At 41.7% G+C, this 27,385-nt stretch overlaps 1 protein-coding gene across 1 annotated transcript; it reads right to left on the bottom strand.

The window, feature by feature from the left end:
• Window positions 1-35: 35 nt before the first annotated feature.
• On the bottom strand, window positions 36-26,441 carry LOC131102110 (pumilio homolog 1-like). Its single transcript, XM_058047601.1, has 23 exons — window positions 26,291-26,441; window positions 22,740-22,908; window positions 22,541-22,663; window positions 21,476-21,544; window positions 18,507-18,612; window positions 16,918-17,111; window positions 16,652-16,824; window positions 16,316-16,580; window positions 16,132-16,225; window positions 15,914-16,012; window positions 15,688-15,830; window positions 15,468-15,606; window positions 14,193-14,327; window positions 13,821-14,120; window positions 13,474-13,716; window positions 13,037-13,307; window positions 11,135-11,264; window positions 10,905-11,039; window positions 7,715-7,852; window positions 5,427-5,552; window positions 5,237-5,358; window positions 2,592-2,784; window positions 36-1,694 (listed from the first exon to the last, which is right to left on the bottom strand). The coding sequence occupies exons 1-23, from the start codon at window positions 26,422-26,424 to the stop codon at window positions 1,563-1,565; spliced, it is 3,633 nt and encodes a 1,210-aa protein (XP_057903584.1). The 5' UTR covers window positions 26,425-26,441; the 3' UTR covers window positions 36-1,562.
• Window positions 26,442-27,385: the final 944 nt, after the last annotated feature.

Here is a 27,385-nt window from a genome sequence, read left to right as displayed (position 1 = left end):
ACTTGCGTGCGACACAAAAAAAAAAAAAAAACAACACACACAGGACAGTGTTTTAAATTTTCAAAGTTTTTTTTTTTGTTTGTTTGTTGTTTTTGTTTGGTTTCAAAATAAAGATCACACAATTGTTTAGAGACAATCTACAACAGGAGTTACAAAAAATAGTTGCCCAGGCAATAAGCATACACAGGTTCTGTTAACTATACACATATGGTTACAAGGTGTGCTCGTAGTAAATATACACAAGGCTGCTCCAAATGTACACCGCGCCAGTGGCGGGATGCCTCTCACCCCCGAAAACAAATACATGAACAGTATGATACAGCACTTACAGCACTAGCGAAATGGCCGAAAAAACACAAGAACCCCCCCGCCCCACACACGTCTGTACAATTCACCCCCGTCGTCTGAAGCGTCACGGCAAAGTCAGCAAAAAACTTTTTTTTTTTGTTTCTTTTTTTTTTTTAAACACATGTGAGCACTTTCCACGAGGTGAAGCGTTCCTATAAAAAGATCTTTTAAAAAAAAAAAAAAAGGTGAAGAAAAGAAGACGGAAGCAACAGAAGTCAGTGGGAGGGGTTTAAGTTAAGCAGTGACACGATAAAAGCAAGCGTGGCCAACGTTTGTACAATATACTACGCCGCGGGCCGCGGACCGAGGTCAACCCCCCCCCCCCAAAAAAAAAAAAAAAAAAAAAGTCGATATTACAATTTACAATATACAACAACCAATAAGGTGAGAACATACACTGAAATGCACAGGGTGGCGGCGACGGTGGGTGGGTGGGTGTGGGGGGGTTGGGGTTAGGGGGTTCTAACTTTTTTTTTTTTTTTCCTTCTCCAGAATGAGCGCTTTTTCTTTTTTTTTTTTTTTCTCGTCATATACCAAAAAAGGGGTGGTAAAGCACTTTTACATTACAAGGGTTTACAAATGTACAAGTATACACAAGTATGTGGTCACTACTAGGATACAGTATAGATACAGAGTCAACATCAAAAAACCGGAAAAAACTACAAAGTTTTATATATATATTTATATATATATATGTATATATATATTTATGTATGTATGTATATGTATATGCAAAAGGTCTACACCAAGTATACACGTTATATTTATAGAAGCAAGACCAGAAAAGGAATCTCCCATGCTAAATGATCTGGAGGCTGGTTAGCGCTTGGCATGTGTGTTTTCCTCTACCATTCGCAAAAAATTAAATTATTATAGTGGTAAATAGGGAGGGGGGGGGGGGGCAGGGAGGGGGGTACGAGGACAGAGTGTGCAGCAGTAAAAGAAATTAAAAAAAAAAAAAAAAAAAAAAAAGGAAAGAAGGGGTGAAGCAGTAAGTGGAAGAGGTCTCACTACTCCTACCCCGAGAGTTCAGCAGGGCCGGCTTGGGTGGTGGGCGAGGGGGGGTAACGGGGGGGGGGGGGAGGTGTCTGAGGAACATTTCAACTCAAAGGCCGCCTCGAAACAGGCTCCTCCCAAAGTGTTGTCATGGAAACAGGGACAGGAGAAAGATTCCGGGTACGTCGGGCACCGTTCCTTCATGGGTCAGGGCTGCTTTACATGATGCCGTTGGGGGGGCCGCACAGGGGGCCCAGGTCCACGCCGTTCTTCATGTAGTACTTCTCCAGCTTGGCCAGGATGTGTTTGCCGTACGTGTACTTCCTCAGCGTGGAGATGTGGGGTCGGATCTGCCGAGGCACACAACACCCTCACATCAATCCACTAAAGAGCCTTCATCTGTCTGCAATAAACCATCTTTGTCTGCGTCAAAATAGGCACACTTCAGCCAATCGGGAGCAAGAGGAAAAATGCGTAATAAAGTCCGAGCCTACCTTAAAATGAGCCAGTGATATCATTTCTCTTTTTTTAATGTTCTCTGGCCTTATTTACATATCACTGAGCCCCTGCGTGGTTGCCTTGGAAACCCCTGACACCATTGCCCCTTAAGTGGATCTACAGCCTCTTGACTAGCAGCTAAATAAGACATTTTGTTTAACTTTCCATTTGACATCGAGGTCAGCGCTCCCGATATCGATGTTGCAGGCGATACGGTGATCAATAGAATCGGATATCAGCGCAAACCCTACGGTACTCGTGCTGTAGTTCTACTGCGATCTGCGGGCATTTCGGATGCTGCAGATTTGTTTTGATGGTTATGTGATGTGCAATGGGGGGGGGTTAGTCGTGCTAAACTTCCCCGGTTGTGTGCCCCCCACCCCCCCACGGCGGAGTTTGCACTGAGCTGCCGACTCGGAGGTCAGCTAGCACGCCGTTGTATAATCACGTGGACTCCAGTCTTGAATGGACTGCTTGTGTTGGTGTGTTGATATCAAACGTTTGACATGATCCAGGACTCATCGTCATGTCCATGCTGATATCGAATCAAGATCCGATATCGATATCAATACACCCCTACCGCTAAGTACTCTTGGGGAAATAAGCTAGCTAGAAATGTTAGTCTTGTGGGTTCTTGCAGGCTCTTCTCAACAAGCAGACTGTGCTGACCAATCAAGTGCGAGTACGTCGACGTGTGTGTAACACAACACAACACACACACACACACACACACACACACACAAACACACCTTGTGCATGACGATCTTGCGCTGGGTGGGCTCCGCCACGTCGATCATCTTCTGCACCACGTAGTTAGCGTACTGGTCCTTCATCATGGTGTATAAGGCACTGTGGGGGCCCTCCGTCAGGCTGCACACCTCGTCGATCAGCACCGCCCGCTCGGCGCGCGACGCATGCGTCACACACTTTTCCACCACATTGCTGTGGGGTTGGGGGGGGTACAAGACACTCCTATTACTCAATATCGTAGACACAAGAGACTTTTTATTTGTTGTTTTTGTTACATCTTAAAGCTGCGTGCACACCGGACACAATTGATGCTATTTTGCCCCGCCCATACACGAGCGATCTCGCCTGTTTGGCTTTTTCTCTCTCATCATCCATGACTGACATCGCCGCACTCCAACATTGCATCAGCAGCGACGCTACCGGCTGATGACGCTAGTCCCAAGATAAAGCAGCTCATCAAACGTGTGCTTAAAGTTACTGAACCGACTACGATGCTAACGTGCTAATTGGGTAAAATTATGAAGTTAATGATCATGTTCAAGGTTAAATAACTTAATACTGTTCATTTGAATTTGAAAATAAAATATTTCTATGCCCACCAACTATATGTGGTTTCTTACGACTTTCTTTTTTGCTGTTTTATTATTATTATTTTATTATTTTTCATTTATTACTTTACCGATTGTCTTTATTCTTGATTTGTTTATTTATTTTTTCCATCTTATTTTGTGTAGAAAAATCAAACGAGTACGATGCTAATGTGCTAATTGGGTAAAATTATGAAGTTAATGATCATGTTAAAGGTTAAATAACTTAATACTGTTCATTTGAATTTGAAAAAAATATATTTCTATGCCCACCAACTATATGTGGTTTCTTACGACTTTCTTTTTTGCTGTTTTATTATTATTATTTTATTATTATTTTTGATTGGTTACTGATTGATTTTCTTTGTTCTTGATTTGTTTATTTATTTTTTCCATCTTATTTTGTGTAGAAAAATCAAACGAGTACGATGCTAACGTTCTAATTGGGTAAAATTATGAAGTTAATGTTCGTGTTAAAAGGTTAAATAACTTAATACTGTTCATTTGAATTTGAAAAAAAAAAATCTCTACCCACCAACTATATGTGGTTTCTTACGTTTTTCTTATTTGCTGTTTTATTATTATTTTAGATTTATTACTGATTGATTTTTTTTTGTTCTTGATTTGTTTATTTTTTCCATCTTATTTTGTATAGAAAAATAAAACGAGTACAACGCTAACATTCTAATTGGGTAAAATTATGAAGTTAATGATCACGTTAAAGGTTAAATAACTTAATACTGTTCATTTGAATTTGAAAATAAAATATTTCTATGCCCACCAACTATATGTGGTTTCTTACGACTTTCTTTTTTGCTGTTTTATTATTATTATTTTATTATTTTTCATTTATTACTTTACCGATTTTCTTTATTCTTGATTTGTTTATTTATTTTTTCCATCTTATTTTGTGTAGAAAAATCAAACGAGTACGACGCTAACGTGCTAATTGGGTAAAATTATGAAGTTAATGATCATGTTAAAGGTTAAATAACTTAATACTGTTCATTTGAATTTGAAAAAAATATATATTTCTATGCCCACCAACTATATGTGGTTTCTTACGACTTTCTTTTTTGCTGTTTTATTATTATTATTTTATTATTATTTTTGATTATTACTGATTGTTATTGATTATTACTGATTGATTTTCTTTGTTCTTGATTTGTTTATTTATTTTTTCCATCTTATTTTGTGTAGAAAAATAAAACGAGTACGACGCTAACGTTCTAATTGGGTAAAATTATGAAGTTATTGATCATGTTAAAGGTTAAATAACTTAATACTGTTCATTTGAATTTGAAAAAAATATATTTCTATACCCACCAACTAGTATATGTGGTTTCTTACGATTTTCTTATTTGCCGTTTTATTAATATATTTTTTATTATTATTTTTGATTTATTACTGATTAATTTTCTTTATTCTTGATTTGTTTATTTTTTTTCCCCATCTTATTTTGTGTAGAAAAAAAAAAAAAAAGATATTTGAGAACAATGGAATGTTTTATCAGAGCTTTTCTTGTGGAAAACCGGAACAAACCGGAACCAAAACACTGCAAACGTGGAAGGTATAGCAGAAGCAAAAGCATTCAAGACAGGTTATTTTTATTTTTTTATAAATAAATAAATATTTATATATTATATTTATATATAAATAGTTTTGGTTTTTTTTTTTTTTCAACCTGATGCGGCCCAGCCTCACCCAGACCCTAGCTCCAGTGGCCCCCAAATAAATTGAGTTTGAGACCCCTGTTATAGAACTTCCTGCTTTGGCTACTGTCATGAATGTGACATTACTGACACCTGGTGACCAGTGTAGAACACTACATGTCATCACGTCTTTGAATCAGTCTTCTGAATGCCTTAGTATTTGGATTTGACTTCATTTGTTCATTGTCATGCTGAGAAGTGCTTGAGGCCAAAAGCCTTTAGACCAGTTCTAAGTAGACCTTCAAAATGCAAACCAAAAATACCCCCACCCCCACCGCAATTTATGGAAAACAAGCATTATATCAAATTTAAGTTTAAGACCCTGGAAGCCACCTAAATCCATACCTGGCGAACTTGTGTTGGCTGAGTCCCAGCACGTTTCCTCTGATCTCCGCCACGATCTTGCTCTTATCCTCAGCCCGCCCGTGCTCCAACACGTGCTGGATCACATAGTTGCCATACTGGTCCTGTGCACGCACGGCGACATGGACATAAGTTGGGCGGACATCTTTACGCAAGCGTGGTGCACTTGTACCTGCACGAGCTGCTCCGTGTGCTGGTGGAGCTCCTCCAGGATGGGCAGCGTCTGTTCGGGAAGGCAGTGCTCCAGGATGCGCTGGATGACTCTGCAGCCGTACGGGTGGGTGGAGAGGGCAAACACCTGCCAGACGTGGAACACGCTTACACACGTGCTAGCTAAAACAATGGCGTTTCCGATACGGTTTCCAGCAGGGGGAAATGGAAGGATGCAAGTACCCAGATATTCGGAAAATAATATTCAGAAGTCATTTACTACCAAAGATGTATTTATATATTCAACATGAACGCTCGCTCCCAAAGAGGTGATGATGCAACTGTACAATAAAAGATCATGTTAGTGCAGTTGTAATCCCTAAAAACGGCCACCAGGAGGCAGAAGTGTATGGTATAGGACAGGGGTGGGCAAACTTTTTGACTCGCGGGCCGCATTGATATAACAATGCCGGGGGGGCATAATTATAATAATAATAATAATAATAATAATAATAATTATTATTATTATTATTATTATTATTATAATAATAATTATTGTTATAATAATAATAATAATTGTTATAATAATAATAATAATAATTGTTATAATAATAATAATTATTATTATTATTATTATTGTTATAATAATAATAATAATAATTATTATTATTATTATTATTATTATAATAATAATAATAATTATTGTTATAATAATAATAATAATTGTTATAATAATAATAATAATAATAATAATAATAATTATTATTATTATTATTATAACAATAATAATAATAATTATTATTATTATTATTATTATTATTATTATTATTATAATAATAATAATAATTATTATTATTATTATTATGATAATTATTATTATTATTATTATTATTATAATATTTATTATAATAATAATAATTATTATAATGATTATTATTAGATTATTATAATAATTATTAGAACTATTATGGTTATTATAATTATTATAATAATAATAATTATTATTATTATAATTATTATAATATTTATTATAATAATAATAATTATTATAATGATTATTATTAGATTATTATAATTATTATTAGAACTATTATGGTTATTATAATTATTATATTAATGCTAATTATTATATTAATTATATATAATATTATTGTTATATTTGCATATTTTACAAAATAATAATATAATTATTATTTTAATTTTATTGTAATTATAATATTTTATTATTTTTAAAATATTTAAATATAAATATAAAATAATAAATAATAGATTGCATGACAATTTTACAGATACAATAATACCAGGTGGACTGTTACGTGTAAAATATATAGTCTGCCCCCCCCCCCCCCTCCCCCGTAAATTTTGTCATATCAATGCGGCCCGCGAGTCAAAAAGTTTGCCCACCCCTGGTCTAGGAGTCTCTAGGACAGTTTACAATTGAATTGGAAACACTCTGGTAGATAAGCAGGTTGGCCTTACTTTGTCTGGGAACAGAGTGGAAAATGTTCCATTCCTAACAACAGTAACATTACTGACACCGAGTGACCAGTGTAGAATATTACAAGGTATTTAAACGCATCTTCTATTTTGCCATCTGTATGCTTGAAAATGCTCCATTTAGGCAAAAATTTAAATTTAAATATTTAAATAAATAAAATTTAAATATGAAGGTTTTAAAAACAGTACACCAATTTATTAATTAATATATGAATTACTCGTGACAAGAGATCGGAAGTGGCGAGGGAGAACTCCCAAGTGAGACTTTTCCCCAAAACGAGGAAACGTCCTCTCGTGGAGCTGTGAGCAAACAGAATGTTCTCCTTCTAAAAAGGTGCGGCCACAAAGCAGGCCAGCTTATTTTGTTGGGTTCATCACAGGAACACTTTATGGAACGCGGCGGCCCCGCCCGCTGCCACAGGGAAGGTGAAAACAAATTCCTGGCGCGCTCGGCGCTACGCAAACAAACCCCAGACGCGCACTTGCACAACATGTGGGCAGACGTGCGAAGGAAGGCGGGGGGGGGGGGGGGGGGGGGGGGGCGTTTATCCGCACGGAGGCGCGAGCATAACACGCAGAATGTGTCTTTTAACACGTTATGCTAATGAAACATTTAGCAAGTGAATAGGAGATGGCGGGAGCCGGCGGGCTAGGGTTTCTGTTGCCATGGTGACAAGAGCACATCCCCATGCAGATGGTGGTGAACATCTGCCGTGACGCTTTGTAGCGTACAGGCAGACAAAAAAAAACAAAAAAAAAACAAGTAGGCCTTTGACATGAAGCGGACACATGTGAAAGTGAAAGTGAAAGTACCTGTCCCTTGAAGGCGTCTATGATGAAGTGTAGCGCGTGCGGCTGCACACACTCGATACACTTCTGCACCACATGGTTGCCGTTCTGGTCCTTCACGCACTTCAGCACATGGCCGTCCAGCTCGCGCACCATCTCGCTCTGCGGGCGGAGAAAGCGGAAGGAGGGGTCGGGGGGGGACAAGTCATCGTTTGTGAGAAATCAAATAGCGCCTCAAAGCATTATCCACAGCGTCCATTTTTTCACCGGGGGCTCGGCATGGCCAACAAATAACGCCGCTCGCTCAACAGTTGCCTTGGAGGAGAAGCTATTGAGCTCCATTAGGGAAAAGATGGATGCCACGCGCACGCTTCAGCCCTGTCTTCGCCCCGAAATCTCATCACTCACTCGAAGGAAACAGCATCCTGATGTTGATGTTTGTAAACAGACTCATGGTCAATATCCGCTAAAACCGCAAAAACACACTCAAAACACGACTAGAAGAGCCCCCCCCCCCCTGTTGGTATACAGTATTTCTCTTAGAAAATACATTTGATAATTTGAATACTTTTTATCAGGGGTGCTCATTAAGTCGATCGCGAGCTACCGGTCGATCGCGGAGGTGGTACTGGTCGATCGCGGCGTGACATTAAAAAAATATCATCCCAGCATCAATGCCGTCACTTGATTGATATACAGGGCAGCCATTCAGATGACAACTGAATGTTGCCCTTCGGGCGACCAATCAAATCAAACAACGTCTCTAAGTGCAGCAGAACTTACGATGTCAGCCTATCATCCATCCCCGTTACTTGATTGACATACAGGACAACCAGTCAGATGACAACTGAATTTTGACCTTTAGGTCACCGCTCATGCGTAAACAACGATGCAAAGTGCTAAGCTAGTCGGCGAATTGCGTCAGATTTTAAGCCCTCGCTAAAGTTTATGGTCACTAAAATGAGTGAAGGAGCTGGACCAAGTAAAAAGGCAAAAACTGGACCAAGTAAAAAGGCAAAAAATATATCACTTCCATACGGATATGGAATATTATACGGATATTATGATACGGATATTATTCATAACTGATAAACATTTGGAAGTGTGCTTGAGGCTGGCTATCAGCAGCTACTGTCCGGACTATGCATCCCTGGCTGGTTCAATTCAGTGCAAGTCATCAAAGTAAACTCAGGTAATTACAAAAAATGTTCATAGTTAATTATGTGTGTTTTGCAATATTGGCTCATTTGGTTATGTAAGGTACATCAACATACATTGTACGTACAAATAATCCTCAATACATTTGAAAATAAATAGATGTTTTGCATTTTTGTAGTGGGTAGATCATTTTGACTCGGCCATTTTAAAAGTAGCTCGCATGCTGAAAAAGTGTGAGCACCCCTGCTTTTTATGGATAGCACACATGAACATGAACATCGGCGAGTCCGGGAAGCATCCAGTTATTGAAGGCGTCCCTGAGGACGCCGCCGCAGCTCCATCAACAATTACGCCTTTAGAAAGATAATTATGTTGTTTCCATACACAATATGTTCATGATTGTGGTTTACGGTTCTAAGACGTGCTGCATCATGTCGAGCATCACAACTGGCAAAGCATACAGTAGCCGTGGAGAACTGTCTCATGTTCATCTCATTCTCATTTTCATCTTGGATTGTCTTATTCAACTTGCAAACATACAACTATTACATTCATTCATTTTCTACCGCTTTTTCCTCACAAGGGTCGCAGGGGGTGCTGGAGCCTATCCCAGCTGTCTTTGGGCGAGAGGCGGGGTACACCCTGGACTGGTGGCCAGCCAATCCCAGGGCACATACGTATAGACAAACAACCATTCACACTCACATTCATACCTATGGACAATTTGGAGTGGCTAATTAACCTAGCATGTTTTTGGAATGTGGGAGGAAACCGGAGAACCCGGAGAAAACCCACGCATGCACGGGGAGAACACGCAAACTCCACTCCACTGGAATTGAACCCTGGTCTCCTAGCTGTGAGGTCTGCGTGCTAACCACTCCAGCGCCGTGACGCGACAAATAACCATTCACACATTATTAATAAATCATACAAAATAATTTTAGATTTGTTTTCATATACTGTATTTCCGGACTATAAGTCACACTTTTTTTCATAGGTTGGCTGTTCCTGCGACGTATACTCCAGAGCGACTTATAAATGAAAAAACTGAACACCTTTTGTGTTCATGATTATTTTTTGTGTAGCGGAATAAGCATTGTGTTAGCATATCTTACACCTATTCAGCCTGTTCTCTATTATTTTATTATTGTTAGAACTTGCCTTCCAAGAGGACGTAACGTCTATTTCGGTCAAGTAGTTTGGAAAATAAATTATCCACAAAAATGCCACTTATACTCCAGTGCGACTTATGTATGTTTTTTTTATACCTAATTATGCATTTTTGGCCTTGTGCGACTTATAGTCCAGAAAATATGGTATATATAATACATTTAACAAGGAAGATTATTCGCTACCGAAGACGTATTTATACTTATATTTTATTATTTTTATATTTGTTCCAACCCAAACACCCGATCCCTAAGAAATATTTCTACGTCTTTTACATTTTTTTTGCACAACAGGGAAAAAAAGAGGTGATGATGCAACTGAACAATAGAAGGGATCATGTTTGGTGCAGGTTTAGGCTTTGTGTTGGTTATGTTGTGGTGTAGTTGTTGAGATATTTTGGATAAATATCCAAAAATAATAAAATATCCAAAATATATTTTGGATAAATATACAAAATATGGCTGAATTTGTGTCACTTATGCTTGAAACTTAACTTTTCACAAAAGCAGTTTCTCCCTTTTTGATTGAGTTTCTTTTCTTTTTTTTAAATCACGTAATATGATTAAAAAATATATTCAATAAGTTCCAAATTTTAATAACTACATCAAAGTTTAAAAAATCTAATAAATAAATAACAAAAACATAAGAATTTAACTGTCAAATTTAACAGTTCAATTAGCAAGAAAAATGATTAGCTTCACAAAATCTAAATGTATAAAATGTGTAATAAACTAGTAAAAACTAATATTTCTAATAATAAAAATGTGGATTTGACAACAAAAAATAACTTTAGTCAAACTTGACGATACATTGTGCAAAAGCGCAAGCAAACATTGTTGCACTTATTCATGCCCCATGTGGGCCGAGGGGGCGTCGGCGTACTCACAATGACCTGCTGATCCGAGGGGATGAACTCCAGCGCCTTCTGAATGACCCTGCAGCCGTACATCTGCAAGGCCAGGGAGAGCACGTGGCCTCGGATCCTCTCGGCCAGCGCCAGCTTCTGGTCCAGACTACCAAACTTGAAAATGACAACAATATAAAAAAAAAATCAACTCTCATCCTCCTTTTTCCACATACGCAAGACCCACAAAGTACACAACCACACTCGCACACCTCAAAAAACTTCTGGATGACGTAATTGCCAAAGACGTCCACCATGAGCTGGTAGGCCGCCTGCAGGATTTCACTGAAGACAAGCTGGCGCTCGGCCGGACTGGCTCGCTCCAACTTCAACTGGATAAACCTGCACAGGAGACACACACACACACACACACACACACACACACACACACACTGGGTTGGCACGGTTTGATCTTGGACTACACAGGCTGCTGTTGGCCTTCAAATCCATTCCGCTTCAAATTAAGACCAAAAGAGCGTTACAGCCAGAGCTTTTTATCCCGTAGGGGACGGAAAAAAACAAAAAGACAGCTGAGAGATGCATAAAGGCATGAATTTGGGCAAATGTATTGGGACACTACATGGATAAAGCCATCCAGTAGGAGACACCCGACTCACGAGATGAAACGATATACAAGATTGGGGCCCACGACAAGGAACCGATATGAAGTTTTAACATTAATTTGGAAAAAAAAGCACAATAAAAATACGTCTGAACAAACAAATGTATTTAATAAACACACAAAACAGTTAAGGTGTGTTAAGAAATGTTTACTGTCCCCCAAATTGACGTCGTCATATATGATTGTTGACATTTTTTGGGACCAAATTAATCCCTGTTATGATAATATGCAATTGTTTTGTGTGCTTGTCTTGTCTATTTACTCGACATGGCTGCTGTGCCACACTTTGGACACCCATTAGTGTTTTCGGGTGTATCCAAGCTCCGCCTTCTTGGCTCTACTGGTCAGAGGCCGGGTTGCGTTGTGGACGACTTTTTACAGCTGTCACACACGCATTGTACGGCGATACAGAGATGGATTGCCTGATCTGAGGATACGCCATTTTTTTATTGATCGCTTGTATTTAATCGGCTAATACAGTAAACCTCGGATATATCGGAAATTCGCTCACAACGGACAGATAAAAAAAGAAACGATTTTTCTGTAATGCATTTCCAATAAAAATTCATTGCATATATCGGATTTTTTATAACGGATTTCGCCTATTTCGGACAAAATCTCCAGTCCCGTTCCAATGCATTTCCATGAAATTTCCCTGGCATATATCGGATGGCCGCATCGTTATGCTAATCTTGTTGATGTCACTGGCTATTGTCTTTCTCCTGGCTCCAGATTTAGGACAAATATAAAAGTGAGTGACGTCAATAATACTAGCACAGCAGCGAATGAGATCTTAACCTCACTATTGGAAATAACGTAGGCCTGACGGGCGTAACGGGGCCTAGCCTAATTAACAATTTGTTATGCTCAGAGTCCAATAAAGTTCAATTCTCATTACCTTACGTCTCTTTTCATTGCCCAGTCCAGGTACATTGGAAACATAGTCAAGGAAGTGCCTTTTTATAACGGATAAAATCCCATTTACGCATATACCGGATATAAATCCCATATATGCGTAAAACGGACATTTTCCGGTATACGCATATAACGGATTTCGCTTATATCGGATAAAACCAGTGGGAACAATTGAATCAGATATATCTGAGGTTTGCTGTAAATGCATCGCACAAATAAACTCTGAACTGCGCACTCTTACTTGCTAAATACCGAGTTGATGCTAAGCCAAATGCAACGTGTGTCAATAGAAGCACTCGGTGATTACGGGTGGAAACAAGTCCAAACATCCACGTCGGTAGGTGAGGAACATCTTCAAGTAAAATGGATTACTACAGCTTCTGCTTGGACATCAACAAGTGACAAGCCGCTATTTTACTCTGATGAAAAAAAAAACACCCACACGTCCCGCGCTGACGCTGGCAACACCAAGGCAGGTTGGATTGCAAGGTGCACGTAAAACACTTCCATATCGCCATGCCATGGTTCCTATTCCCGTACTGTAAATCCGATCATGTTTTCATCCACCAAGGTGTACCTGCTGCCATGTTGGTCCTGGCTGAACTCCATGATGTGCCCGGCGATGTCCCGCAGCTGCAGGTTGGGGTAGCGGTTGTTCCTGAAGTCCTCCAGCAGGCGGCTACGGCCCGAAGGCATCACGTCCGATATGCCGTAGCGTAGCCGCGAAGACGGGAATAGCTGGCTGCTGGGCGAAAAGAGGGAGGAGCCCGAGCTGGCGGCGCTACGGTACTTTGCCTCGGCTCCCGGGGCGGCGGAGATGAAGCGTCCGCTGCCATTGGTCAAGCCTCCTGGGGGGGGGATAACAGAGTAAAAAAATATTAAATTTAACTTGACAACAATAGCTGGAAAATGTGCAATACCACAGAGAAACAGGTGATGGCAGCACTTGCCCAAATTAAACCAACCTCATCCTAAATGTGATTGAATGACAGGGATCACGGGTCCTTCACTTACCCAGATTGAGGTTGGATGAGGAGCTGTGATTGGACAGCGAGGGTGGGGGCGTGAGGGAATGAGAGGGGCCCTGGTTGGGAAGGGGCATGCCCACGGGGCCCGGAGAGGGACTGAAGCCCAGGGTGCCGTTGTAGAAGCCTCCGTGTCCGATGGGGGTGAGGCTGGAGGGTGTGCGTTTGTACAGCTCGTTGTTGCCTGTCAAGGAGTCCCGCCTGGAGCCGCTGCCTCCACTCGAGTTTGCCACTAGAGGGAGACAATGACAAGTAGAGGATATCAGTAGCTACTCACACATGGCCATGCCCACTTCAATGTTTTCCTTCATGCTATAAGGCCAGCGTCATGTCTACCTGCAGTACCGAAGCCTCCCAACGTGGCCCCCAGTGTGGCGCCGAGAGAGGAGGAAGCAGGCTGGCTGAAGCCCAAGGAAGCGGAACCGGGGCCGGGCTGGCCAGAACCTTGTGAGAAGAGAGAGGAGCTCTGGGAGGACGAGCTGAGGGAGGACGACCCGTAGAAGGAGCTCCCGCCCAGAGCGCCGCCGGGACCGCCCTGCTGCTGCGGTTGCTGGGACGTGATGGCACGGAACGGGCCGTTGGCCCCGCCGCCCAGGCCGCCGTTGGCGCCACCCGCTGACGCCGCTGCTGCAGCAACTAAAATGAAAGTGTCAAAGTACGCCATGGACGTCTACTTGCAGGTGGAAAAGAAAGTGAACGTGTACCAACCAGCTTGTGCTGCTGAAGGAGATATGATGACGGATGCAGGGGCCATGAGGCGGACGGGTCCACTGCGGGCTCCCGTGTTGACGACCAGGGCGCCTGTCTGGTCATAGTAGGCTGCAGGAGCCAGAACCGGATAACCTGAGAGGGAAGGACAATAACTACTGTGACCAAACCAGTGAACGCTGTGGCCAAACCTTTTTCGAGGGGCGAGGGGGGGCACATGATGGAAAATAAAAGGATGCCACTTTGATATTTTGTAATGAAACACATGCAGATATGCTAAGAAACGATATAAATATATATAAAAAATAATAATAATTATAATAATTTTGTTGTTTGTTTATATATAAACAAACAACAAAATTAAAAACATTTTGTTGAAAAAACAAACATTTTGTTGTTTGTTTGTGTATATATATATATATATATATACACAAACAAACAACAAAATTACAAAACATTATTTTTTTCTTTTATATATATATATATATAAACAAACTTTTTTATATATATATATATAAAAGAAAAAATGTTTTTATTAATAAAGAAAAACATTTTTTTCTGTAATGCTAAATGCTGTAATGTTAAAAGAAACAAACAAAATAAAAAACATTATTTTTTCTTTCATATAAATAAAATAAAAAATAATGTTTTTTATTAATAAATAAAAAACATTTTTTTCTGTAATGCTAAATGCTGTAATGTTAAAAGAAACAAACAAAATAAAAAACATTTTTCTTTCATATAAATAAAATTAAAAAAAATATTTTTATAAATTGTTTTTTATTAATAAATAAAAAACATTTTTTTCTTTTATTTATATATATAAAAAAGAAATAAATTATGTTTTTTTATTTTGTTTGTTTCTTTTAACATTACAGCATACATATACATATACATATATATATATATATATTTTAAAGAAGATATGTAAACTCTATGCTACGAAAATATTATTTTTCCTCATAATGTCAAATTTATTGTAAAGCTGCTACTTATTTCTCGTTAAAATAGGACATTTCTCTAAAAAAAAGAAAACTTTTTTTCTGAATTCTGCCCATCATCCATAATCCACAACACGTGTCTTTTCTCCGCATTCTAAAGATACAAAAACAGATAAAAAGAGGTAGATAAGGTAGATGCATAAAATGGAACACAACTATTCCTCCTGTAAAGCCTTCTGAAAAAACCTCCAAACCCAACCAACAATGCTCCATTTCTTCTTCTTCTTTCTTTTTTTTTTTTTTTTTTTTTTTTTTTTTTTAAAAACATACTCACCAGGCACTCCTGCTGCAAGTCCCTGCCCGAAGGCCAGGGCGGAGTTGACCGCAGCTGCCGCAACCAGCTGGTCATTCTGCTGCCCTTGCTGCCCCTGGCTGGGGGTGAGAGGTCGCTGGTTGCCTCCTGCACGCATCACCTGGTATGATATGTGATGATTGGCGTTATTATACAAGCGTCTCGTGATCAATGATAAACTGAGACCGCCGCTAACACGAACCTGCTGTTGGTTCTGCTGACCCTGACCCGCTGCCTGCTGATTGGCTGAGTTGTTGGCTGCAGCTGCCTGCTGCTGGAACAGATTGGCTGGGTAGACCCCCCAGGGGGTTACGCCGTAGTACTGAGGAGGCATCACTGCCGGCCCTACACACACACACACACATGAAAAACAATTGGTGAGACGCTGTAGTTTGTTTTCGTGCATCAAGTGACCACAAGGGTCTCACCGAGGGTTGCAGCCGCCGCTAGTCCAGCAGCGTACGGGTCCGTACCAGGCGGGGCGGCGCTGATGATGTACGGATTGGGCACAAATGCTGGGGCCAGACCTGATGAGCCGAAAACAGGTGAATTTTGCGCTATATAAACAGGAAATCTAGTTTTAATGCAATACATCTATGCTACATCTACGCTACATCTATACGTGCACAAAGAGACGGGCGCCTACCGATGTGCGGCTGCTGCGCCGCTGCCAAAGCGTACTGTTGCTGCTGGGCGGCGGTGAGCTGCTGCACCGCTAGAGCGTTGTTTCTCTGGAATAGCTGCCCGTGGCGAGCGAAGGGGCGTATTACGTTAGCACTTTTATTAGCTCTCGTGGATGTACATAAATGGGCTACGGCGCTGGAACGCACCTGCTGCTGGTTGGTGTAATCAAAGAGGCCCACTGTGGGCGCGGAGTCCATGGGCATCTGGGAGTTGTAGTCGAACTGAAGGGGCTCCATCACCGACTCCATGGGGTCCATGGCGACCCCGCCTTGATCCACACCAGAGAAGTCCTCGGGAGGCTTGGGGCCCCCGCCGCCTCCTAGAGGTGTCAGTCCATCTACTCCGACACCGCCGGGACCCCCAAGGAGGTCCCCCTCCGGGCCCTGGGGTGGCATGTTGCCTGGAGGGCGGCTACGAGAGAACGTAGGAAATTCGTTTTTTTTTTTTCGGAAACGTGCAGATCTTACGTCGGCGAGGTTTACCCAAACTCTTTGACATCCACATCGAGGCCGTTCTGCACTGGCAGCCCGTTGGGGTTGATGACATCATTGATGACGTCGGCATCGCTCTCTGTCAGCTCTTTCAACTTCTCCCCCTCAAATGTCGCTTTTGGCTTCTCCCGCTTCTCCTCCTCCACCTCGCCATCCCGCTGTCCCTGTACCATGAGAAGGAAAACACGTCCACATGACATGACATCCACACGCGGATGGCCACCTCAGACAGGAAGTTGCACGCGAGAGAGCCTCACATAAGGTCCTTTCCGAAGGCAGGAGTCCAGTTTGTCTGCCGGCGACGAGGACAGGACGTACTCCACCATGCTCACGCCGAGACCGCCGCTCTCGGACCGCGGGGACATGACGGAGCCCACCCCGACTTCGCCGCCGCCGTGGAAGCCCTGTCCTGGCCGACGGGACACCATGATCGGCTGCGACACAGAGTGATCTGCGGCAAGAAAGGACAGTTAAAGAAGATTTGTGGTGGCCTGCCACTATTAGACTGAAGGATTTATTTTATTTTTGGAGATCTGGTAGGATCTGTCCACCCTTGACGGCATCATAACGCTGCAGAGCCAGAAGCATTTCAGCTTGCATGAAGAAGCGGTCCTTTCATTTGTAAACAATAGCCAACAACTAGCTTGACGGCATTCTTTGTCGCAATAACAACCAACACGTTCCGAACAGTAACAGACAAATACAATTAAAGAGAACGCTGGAATAAACCAACAACAAACTGCAAAAATCTGCAGAAATTTTACAAATATAAAGTCAAAATATTGAGAGAAAAAGAGCTGCAATCTAGAGACAAAAAGGCTATAATCTTACAAGAATAGTCTGATTATTATGAGGAAAAATGGCGTGATTTTAGTAGCATAAAGCTTAAATATTCAAGAAAAAATACTTTTATGACAAACATGTTATAATATTTGAAAAATTAGGTTGGGATATGGGAATAAGGTCAAAATATTATGACAATAAAGTCATATTACAAAAACTAAATTTACAATAAGATGAAATAGTTGGAAAAAAAGAGCAGGTAAAAATATGAGAAAAAAAGTCACTAAAAGAAAAAAACTATTTCAATTTTATGAAAATAAACAATTTTTGAAATATAAAAAATGTTTTAAGTCGAAAAAATTGAAACAAATTATTAAATATTAATATTTAAAATAATTTTAAATATTAAATATTAATATTTAAAATATTTTTTGAACTATTAAATATTTTGAATATGTTTGAACTATTTAAATATTAATATTTAAAATAATTTTAAATATTTAATATTAATATTTAAAATAATTTAAAATATTTAAATTTAAAATTTATGGGAATAAAGATTATCTAAGAAGAAAGTTGAAATATTTGGAAAGTTAAAAAGTAAGCAAAGACCCAAGTTCATGCAAAGCCACTTCCACCAACATCACAAAGCTGAGATGGAGTTTATTCTAGTAATATAACTTCTTAGCATATCTACAAAATATCAAAGTTGCATCCCATCACTCATCACAATGTGGCCCTCGCTGGAAAAACCGGGAAACAACAGAAATGCTCATGTTCCTGTGTTAAACAGGGATCACAAACACGACACAACGCCACATTTCCAGAGTTGAATGGACATGGAGATGACGGAGCACTCCGGTCATGCCACCAGAAAGGCCTGACATTTCCAAAACGGCACATTAAACGACACGCCGGAAACCTCAAATACCATCGGGAAAACCATCGGGATGATCTCACGTTGACATCAGGCTTTTCTTGCCACATCTATAAATAAGACTTTCTTGTTTGTGGAGTTTTGAAAAGGCTCCTTTGAGACCACGTTATCACACGCTGACAGTACCTGAAGCCCCCCACGCGCTGTCCCTCCACTGGTCCAAGAAGATCCCCTTTGGCCCGTCCTTCCCGGAGTCGTCCGTCTCCCAGAACTTCTTCCCCGTGAGGAGCTGCTGCAGGGACACAGACGGCACAACCGGCGGAAAAGGTCACATCTGATACGGATGATATGGAGGTGACAGGACCATCGCTAAACGCTTTTTGATGGTATCACAAAGCTTTTATTCTTCTGCCTGGCGCCGTATGTGTGTCGAGCACCGCTGGGATAAGCACGCACGCTGATTTCAGACATTTCTTTAAAAGCGCTTTGACCCTTAACGACATGCAAAACAAGAGGACGCGTCTCCTCTTAGCGGTCGAGAGAGGCCAAAATAAAAAAGGGCACAATTAGAGACAAGGCCAAAAGCAGCTCGTTAGTTTTCAAGGGGGAACACGTCATTAGCTCCTCGCATTGCAACTCACAGGCCACAACTTTAGGCTCAATTTGTGATACCGGAGCTCATTACATTGTTTGGGTGGGTTGGGTTTTGTTTTGCTCACACAATCACAAGACTTGGCAGGTTTCTGCAGCTCTTTAGTGCAACATTAAAACATGTCCAAAATAAAAAAAAATATGAGCAGCATAGACAGTGTAGAAAAAAAGCCAAAACCAAAAGTATCAACACTGCTCAGCCATCCAATTTGACGGGAACATTGCTGCTGTTAATGAGAGTTAAAGACACATCATAAGACACATCTGCTGTTTTTAGGAATCTACTGGAAAAACACTAGCCCAATGGAACACCGCCTTTTACCGCCTTTCTGCATCACAACACAACTCTGCCGTTTTTAAAAATCTGCTGGGAAAAACGCTAGTCAGCGATCCTCCATGACTGTTTTTTTACAAAGGGCCAAATAAAAACCCTGCTGTTTTTAGGAATCTGTTGGAAAAACACTAGTCAGCTATCCTCGATGACCGGAAAATTGCCGTTTTTAAAAGGACCTCCAAAATAATGCCAACCACATATGAACAGGAGAACCCTGCTGTTTTTAGGAATATGTTGGAAAAACACTAGTCAGCTATCCTCGATGACCGGAAAATTGCTGTTTTTAAAAGGACCTCCAAAATAATGCCAACCACATATGAACAGGAGAACCCTGCTGTTTTTAGGAATATGTTGGAAAAACACTAGTCAGCTATCCTCAATGACAGGAATGTTGCCATTTTTAAAAAGGGCCTCCAAAAATAATGCTAGCCATATATGAACAGGAGAACCCTGCTGTTTTTAGGAATCTGTTGGAAAAACAGTAGTCAGCCATCCTCAATGACAGGAACATTGCTGTTTTTAAGGATGTACTAAATCCTCTATTGCTGGGGAACTCTTTAGGAATATGTTGGAAAAACATGAGTCAGCGATCCTCCATGACAGGAACGTTGCAGTTTTTAAAAAGGGCCTCCAAAAATAATGCTAGCCATATATGAACAGGAGAACCCTGCTGTTTTTAGGAATCTACTAAACCCTCTATTGCTGGGGAACTCTTTAGGAATACTTTGAAAAAACAGTAGTCGGCAATCCTCCATGACAGGAACATTGCTGTTTTTAAGGATGTACTAAATCTTCTATTGCTGGGAACTCTTTAGGAATATGATGGAAAAACACTAGTCAGCTATCCTCGATGACAGGAACGTTGCCTTTTTTAAAAAGGACCTCCAAAATAATTCTAGCCACATATGAACAGGAGAACTCTGCTGTTTTTAGGAACCTGTTGGAAAAACACTAGTCAGCAATCCTCTATGACAGGAACATTGCTGTTTTTAAGGATCTACTAAACCCTCTATTACTGGGAACTCTTTAGGAATATGTTGGAAAAACACTAGTCAACAATCCTCTGACAGGAACATTGCTGTTTTTAAGGATCTACTCAATCCTCTATTGCTGGGAACTCTTTAGGAATATGTTGGAAAAACACTAGTCTGCGATCCTCGATGACATGAACGTTGCCGTTTTTAAAAAATCTGCTGGGAAAAACGCTAGTCAGCGATCCTCCATGACTGTTTTTTTACAAAGGGCCAAATAAAAACCCTGCTGTTTTTAGGAATCTGTTGGAAAAACACTAGTCAGCTATCCTCGATGACCGGAAAATTGCTGTTTTTAAAAGGACCTCCAAAATAATGCTAACCACATATGAACAGGAGAACTGTTTTTAGGAATCTGTTGGAAAAACAGTAGTCAGCAATCCTCCATGACAGGAACATTGCTGTTTTTAAGGACCTACTAAACCCTCTATTGCTGGGGAACTCTTTAGGAATACTTTGAAAAAACATTAGTCAGCAATCCTCTATGACAGGAACATTGCTGTTTTTAAGGATCTACTAAATCCTCTATTGCTGGGAACTCTTTAGGAATATGTTGGAAAAACACTTGTCTGCGATCCTCGATGACAGGTACGTTGCCGTTTTTTTTTTTTTTTTTTAAATATAACTAACCACATATGAACAGGAGAACTCTGCTGTTTTTAGGAATCTGTTGGAAAAACACGAATCAGCAATCCTCTATGACAGGAACGTTGCTGTGTTTAAGGACTAAATCATGCTAACCAAAGATCCTGTGTATGACAGTAGGGTTTGTGTTTTTAGGAATCTGACGTAAAAAATAAAAAATAAAGTTTGCTGCTCCCAAGTTTGAACTTATGGGCCGGTCAGATTTGGTACTCGGGCCACCAGTTCAACAGCACTGCTTTCCATTTTCCACTTAGCAAACCAGTCCGTTTTATTTCCTTGGAAATCCTGTTCGTCAAGTGGGTGGCTGAGCCACTGTGTGTGTGTGTGTGTGTGTGTGTGTGTGTGTGTGTGTGTGTGTGTGAGAGTGTGTGTGTGTGTGCTGCCAGGGCCTCCATTAAAACCAATTGACATTTAACAGGATTTTCAAGTGAAGCGCTGACATTGGGGGTAATCAAAGCTGGTCACAACCCTAATCTAAATGTACGCTGTCTCACCTCCCCCATGGCACGTCCCTCCAGGGCCAGGGCCTGGAAGTCATGGTTCAGCTCGTCCATTGACCGCACCTGAAGGCAACGACAAGTTAGTACGTCTTACGCTCATCAGTGCCACTAAAAACAGTTTTTTAAAAGGGAAACAAACATGTCCATTTTGTGGAAAAGCTGTGTAATACTTTCCTTGTGGAGATTTGTGTGTGACTTTCTGCTCCCAAACTGCAGGGGGCAGTGTATGGAAGACACACGTGTACCACGGTACTCAACTAGAGCGGAGGAAGTTTTCCATTTTTTACTCGACTTCCAACATGACAACATTTGCGCGTCTACTTTTCGAAGAACAGGAATTGTTTTGTATTTATTTGCTGCTGCGACAGAAAAGGAAGAGAAGGCGGTCCACTTGTTCTTTGAATAGGAAGAGCGCTGCAATGGCAGCTCGTCATTCTTCCCACCGCAGGGACTTGAACCCTGGCAGCTGACAAAAGGCATGTGGAACACGGCAAAATAAAAGGAAAATCAAATAACTTGACTTAAAACACTCGTTTCAGTGTTTCTATACTGTGGGTCTCACGAAAGCGTCCGCGCGGTGGACGCACAGCTAGGAGACCCGAGTTCAATTCCACCCTCGGACTCCAGGGACTGCGGTTTCCTCCCACATTCCAAAAACATGCTAGCTTAATTGCCGACTCCAAATTGCCCATAGGTACGAATGTGAGTGTGAATGGTTGTTTGTCTATATGTGCCCTGGGATTGGCTGGCCACCAGTCCAGGGTGGACCCCGCCTCTCGTCCAAAAAAAAAGCTGGGATAGGCTCCAGCACTGAAGTTGGACTACCTGTTTGCACTGGCTTGTGTTAAATGGCGCTTCAAGGAACCATGTTAGCATTTACCATGTTAGCGCCTGATGACGCAGCATCAGGCGCAACTGGGAGTTCGGTATCTTGCCCAAGGACACTTTGACGTGATGGATCGAACCAGCAACCTTTAGGCTTTTTTTATGACTACTCAGCCCACCTGAAATATCCTTTCTTGTCATGTATTTCTCCATGTAAACGTGTTCTTAGCACACCTGGCTGTCGTGGATGTTGTCTCCGGTGGGCCAGCGATGTTTTCCGGGCTGCTCGCCGTGCTGCCGCTGGAAGAAGTAGTCGACCATGGCGTCATCCTGGGAACGTCCGGCACCTGCTACACCCTGAGACAGATGGAGGATGGTTCGTAGCTGTGGAGAGAACGTGACCTTCTGGGAGATGCCGTAATTAAGGCTCTACCTGCTGGCTGGGGGGTGTGGAATGGGGGGTCTGCCCGGTGGGAGGGGCGTGTCCTCCGCTGCTCAGCACCACAGGCATGATGGGGGGTGTGGTTCTATGGTGGGGGCTGAAGGAATCCTGCCAGAGCACTGCTTTCCTCTTCAACACACACTGCTCATTCCACCACAGCCTGCACACGAGAAATAAAGCATCGGGACCGTTTTATTACTCCGGTTAAGTACAGTCCGACCCCCCCGGATTGCTTTACTCACATCCACATAAGCAATTGTCGACAAAAGCCAAAATAGTCCTGATAATGGCCGATAATAAAGGATGGCAGCATTTTTTTTAGCTTCTTTAGTTTTTTGTTTTTTACTTTTTCGATGGTTAACAAGCTAATAAAGTAAATATGGCGGCGCTTTTTAAATTTAAACTACACACCCGACTTTTCACCGCGTTTCGGACGGGCTACGGCGAGACTTCTTTCAACCAATCAGGTAAGCACAACAATACATGACGTGTATTGGTTGGATCTTAAGCCAACCTCGGCGCAACAAACAAATCATACCTTATCCTAGGAATAGGGTGGCCAATTAAAACCTAGTAACGTACTGCTGTGTACTTTACTACACATAGTCGTTTTAAAAAGGAGGAGTTGGGAGGAGGAGGAGGAGAAAAGGTGTAAAGTCCATTCTTCTGCAGCAGGTGGCGGCCATATTGACAATGAATGAGCACAAATCACTGAAAAGTCTGAAAAAGAAGCTTCTTACGGCCAAACGATTCGTGATATTGACACCACAAGATGACCGTGAGTGGGCCAAGGGTCGGGGCTTCGCATACATCTGCTCGTTTTGCAAATCGGTAGAGAACTGACCGCAAGAGAACGAGTCGAAAACATAGAAAATTGAAGAGTTGGTGAAAAAAAGACAGCACCTTTAACATGGGAGTCAATGGGAGAATTTTTAGGCTTTTGTCGCTTCTAGGGGCCCACAGAAGGCAATCCGTACATTTCTCAGACATAAAAGTGACATTTTTGGCAAGGGGGCGAAGATTCCTACGTTTTCACCAAAATAAATCAAGCTAGCTAAAACGGTGTAGCCATGAGGAGGAGTTGTTTGCAAAAATAAAGTTATTTTTCAGTCTCTGATGCTCTGGTGCTAGAGTGAGAGACTAGGTGGATTTTGGCCCTGCGCACACCTTCTTCTGACGAAGATAGAGCCAAAACTAAATATCCAACGAAAAACAAATTAGCCACAAAGAAAGTTGAGAAGTTTGTCAAAAAAATGAGCCTTTAATGAAGTTTCCATGTGACCGTATGGCTGAGCTACAAGGCTGTGAAAAGTCTGTAAACACTCATTTTTCTCTGGCATGTACTGTTCTAAAAATAGATTTGGGTGTACCTAATCTAGAGGCCCATTTTTTAACATTTTTGTTAATAGCATCGCCATCGTTACACAAATCTTTCCAAAGAATAAATAGCGACCAAGTCCCGAGCGTCACAATTCCGGCGGTGTAACATGTTTTAGGGGTCCTTCCTGCGGTTTTGGCTGCATTAAGTATGAAAAAATGGGAGGATTAAGATATAATAATATTAATAGCTAAATATTTTCTGGGAGAAATAATGGTCTGCTTGGCACTGCAGAGCCCCCATTGACTGCTGTCAGTGGGGCCCTGCATTGCAATGCATGCCCATAAAATTAGCTTAACATTGACTGCTGCTTGGCCGCTGTCAGTGGGGGCCTGCATTGCAATGCATGCCCATAAAAATAGTGAAACATTGACTGCTGCTTGGCTGCTGTCAGTGGGTGCCTGCATTGCAATGCATGCCCATAAAATTAGCTTAACATTGACTGCTGCTTGGCCGCTGTCAGTGGGGCCCTGCATTGCAATGCATGCCCATAAAATTAGCTTAACATTGACTGCTGCTTGGCCGCTGTCAGTGGGTGCCTGCATTGCAATGCATGCCCATAAAATTAGCTAAACACTGACTGCTGCTTGGCCGCTGTCAGTGGGGGCCTGCATTGCAGTGCATGCCCATAATAAATACAGAGCAGGTTACGTCCAATTTGTAGTGCAATAATACATAATAAGGTAATAAGTTCAGTCTTATTTGTATTCTTATTTCTGTCTACTGGTAAATTCCGACAAATCAAACTTTGCTTGGTTCATTCTTACCTCAAACAACATTTAAATCTAATTTTGAAAATAATACCAGCTATAAAAAGTTATCAGGTATTGTTTGGAGAAGCAGGAAGTTATCAGTATTGGCATACTGTATTGGCAGTACTGGCTACAACACAAGCTGGTCGTTTGTTGAACTTCATTTTGCTCAATGACTACATGACTCGCCAATTGTGCACTTTGTTGTGATAATTTGGACAATATATGGTATATTACTAAGTTATAAGTATTGTTTTATTGAAGCATTTAAATGGCTAAACACCTGACATTTTGCTTTTCTTTGTTGTATATATATGGGTACCTGACAAAAGCATCAGATTACTGTCAGGGCCGCCAGAGAGGTTTGACAGAAACAAACCGGTCCGGGGGCTCAAAAAAAAGGCTGCTTGGGTGGTGAGCAGGTAAATATTTAATATGCATGGGTCAATCTGTGACCCACCTGATTCCACAGTAAGCTTTAATATACCAACAAAAATCACTAGTTTTACATTAGTGTCTCTATACAAACATAAAATGCTGAGCCATATTGTTTCATTAGCTTTAGCAAAAAGTCATGTTAGCCATTTTTGGGTGCAAACACACCCCCCTTTTAACAAAGACGAGGCCTGTCTGTCTGATTGTGGTACCAACACAATAAAGAAGCAGACATTGTTTAGCAGTCAGGTAAGACAAATACCCGGAAATCTACAACACAGCCACCGACATGACGCGCAGGCGGTTTGTTATGCTTCCAACACCCGGAAACGAGCGCTCGTCGCCGGGCAAAACATCACCGACAACCGAGATCGACACTGACGGGTGTCACAATGCACGAATTAGCCGGGGGATGAGGTAAGATGCCCCGGTAGTGAACCCTCTCGCTCTCCATGGCAGACATGACACAACAAAACCCAAGACAGACTGCGCACCCGTAGTGACAATTGTTTATCGGATGTCCGTGGAACATCGCACTATGGCCGGGTTTGTCAGGCGGACGCTTCCCTGGGTGTCTAGCAACAATAACACGGCCTCCTGACTCCACCACACCGCCCGGTGAACCGGTGAGCAAACATGGTCGCCACAAACAGTGTTTTGTAACAGCGACAGCCGTGTTTTAACAACGCCGTGTTACTGTCAAGCCGGGAGGAGGCTCACTCTGCCCGTACGTCGAGCCCGCAGCCCCCCGCAAGTATTCGGGTGCTAACAAAGGCCCCTGAGCTGTCTGGAGCGGAAGACTGACACAACGAGAGGAAGGGGGGGCAGGCTATATAGCTCGGGAAGCGAGTCGGCTCAGTCTGACAAAAACACACCGCTTTAGCCCGGATCATGGCCGCCATAGCCACAATATCCGCACCCGGAGGTGGCTAAGAAGCACTCGGAGGTGTCCCCGCCGGTACGCGGGTCTTACTCACCGGCGGAGAGGGTGGATGGTCGCGGATTTCGGCCCCAGCTTCTCTCTGACACCCCAGGATTTCACTCCGACAACATGGCGGCTTGATGGAAGAGTCGGCGCGAGCGCTGCATGATGGGAAGCATGGTGGTTCATTGCGCCAAGCCGGGAGGAGGAGGAGGAGGAGGAGGGGGGCGGAGGCCCGAGCCCGCTCCTTTGTTATGCTGCGTGTTGCGTTTAAGGACCCCCATTCACACTATTTGTCAATGGAGGTGTGCATACAAGTGAGAACACCGTTAATTTGCACTCCATACTTAAAAAAAACATAAAGCTAATTTAAATAAACTGATAATCGGGACAGCGCGTGCTTTGTCTCCATGGCAACTTGCTATTGCCACACCCCCTCAAAAAAAAAAAAAAAAAGAAAAACAGCCCAAAACAAAACAGAACCTTGCCTCCAGCCAGTTGGATCTGGGCCGGTTTCCCTGGGGGGTCCAGACCGGACGAGGAAGCGCGATAGCCAAGCGTGTGGGGATGACGTAATGCAGACTGTCGCCATGGCAACAGAGTAGCCTACTTACCACACACACACACACATAAGAAAAGTTTATAAACACTAGCAAGGCTTATTGACAATTACTTACTATATATGTGGTTATTAATCTGATGTCATTTTATTTTTATTTTATTCTTATTCCGCCTCACTACTCCAGGTACAGTAGTAGTTGTTCTGGAATGGTTTTCATACAATATATACATGTTGTGTACAATAAAGTCATCCACGGTAACTAATATGGTTGTGTCTTTTCAACTCATGCAGTCATGTCCAAAGGTCTACATGGGGGCTGTTATTTTTTAAAATAAATTACACAATAAAAAAAATATCAACTATAATTGGTTATGAAAAAAAACCTTGAGGCATTGTTATAATAAAAATAACGGATTACATTTTATATTGTGCTTTTTTAGGCAGTCAAAACGCTTCACAACATGAACCCTTTATTCATTCCCTCCATCGTCACACACTGGTGGTGTTCTACATCCGTAGCTACAGCTGCGCAGGGACACAACGGCAGTTATAAAAGCTTGTTATTTAATGTTTATGTTTATGTTTACC

Source organism: Doryrhamphus excisus, chromosome 14, assembly GCF_030265055.1.
Source record: "Doryrhamphus excisus isolate RoL2022-K1 chromosome 14, RoL_Dexc_1.0, whole genome shotgun sequence".
In the NCBI taxonomy this organism is placed as follows: Eukaryota; Metazoa; Chordata; class Actinopteri; order Syngnathiformes; family Syngnathidae; genus Doryrhamphus; species Doryrhamphus excisus.
This window is presented reverse-complemented; position numbering and strand designations above follow the sequence as displayed.

Coding starts and splice junctions, on each gene's coding strand:
- LOC131102110 (XM_058047601.1), bottom strand. CDS start 26,424: ATGAACCACCATGCTTCCCATCATGCAGCGCTCGCGCCGACTCTTCCA. Junction 22,909..26,290: donor ACCATCCACCCTCTCCGCCG/GTGAGTAAGACC, acceptor TCTCGTGTGCAG/GCTGTGGTGGAATGAGCAGT. Junction 11,265..13,036: donor CAGGACCAACATGGCAGCAG/GTACACCTTGGT, acceptor TCTCCTGTGCAG/GTTTATCCAGTTGAAGTTGG.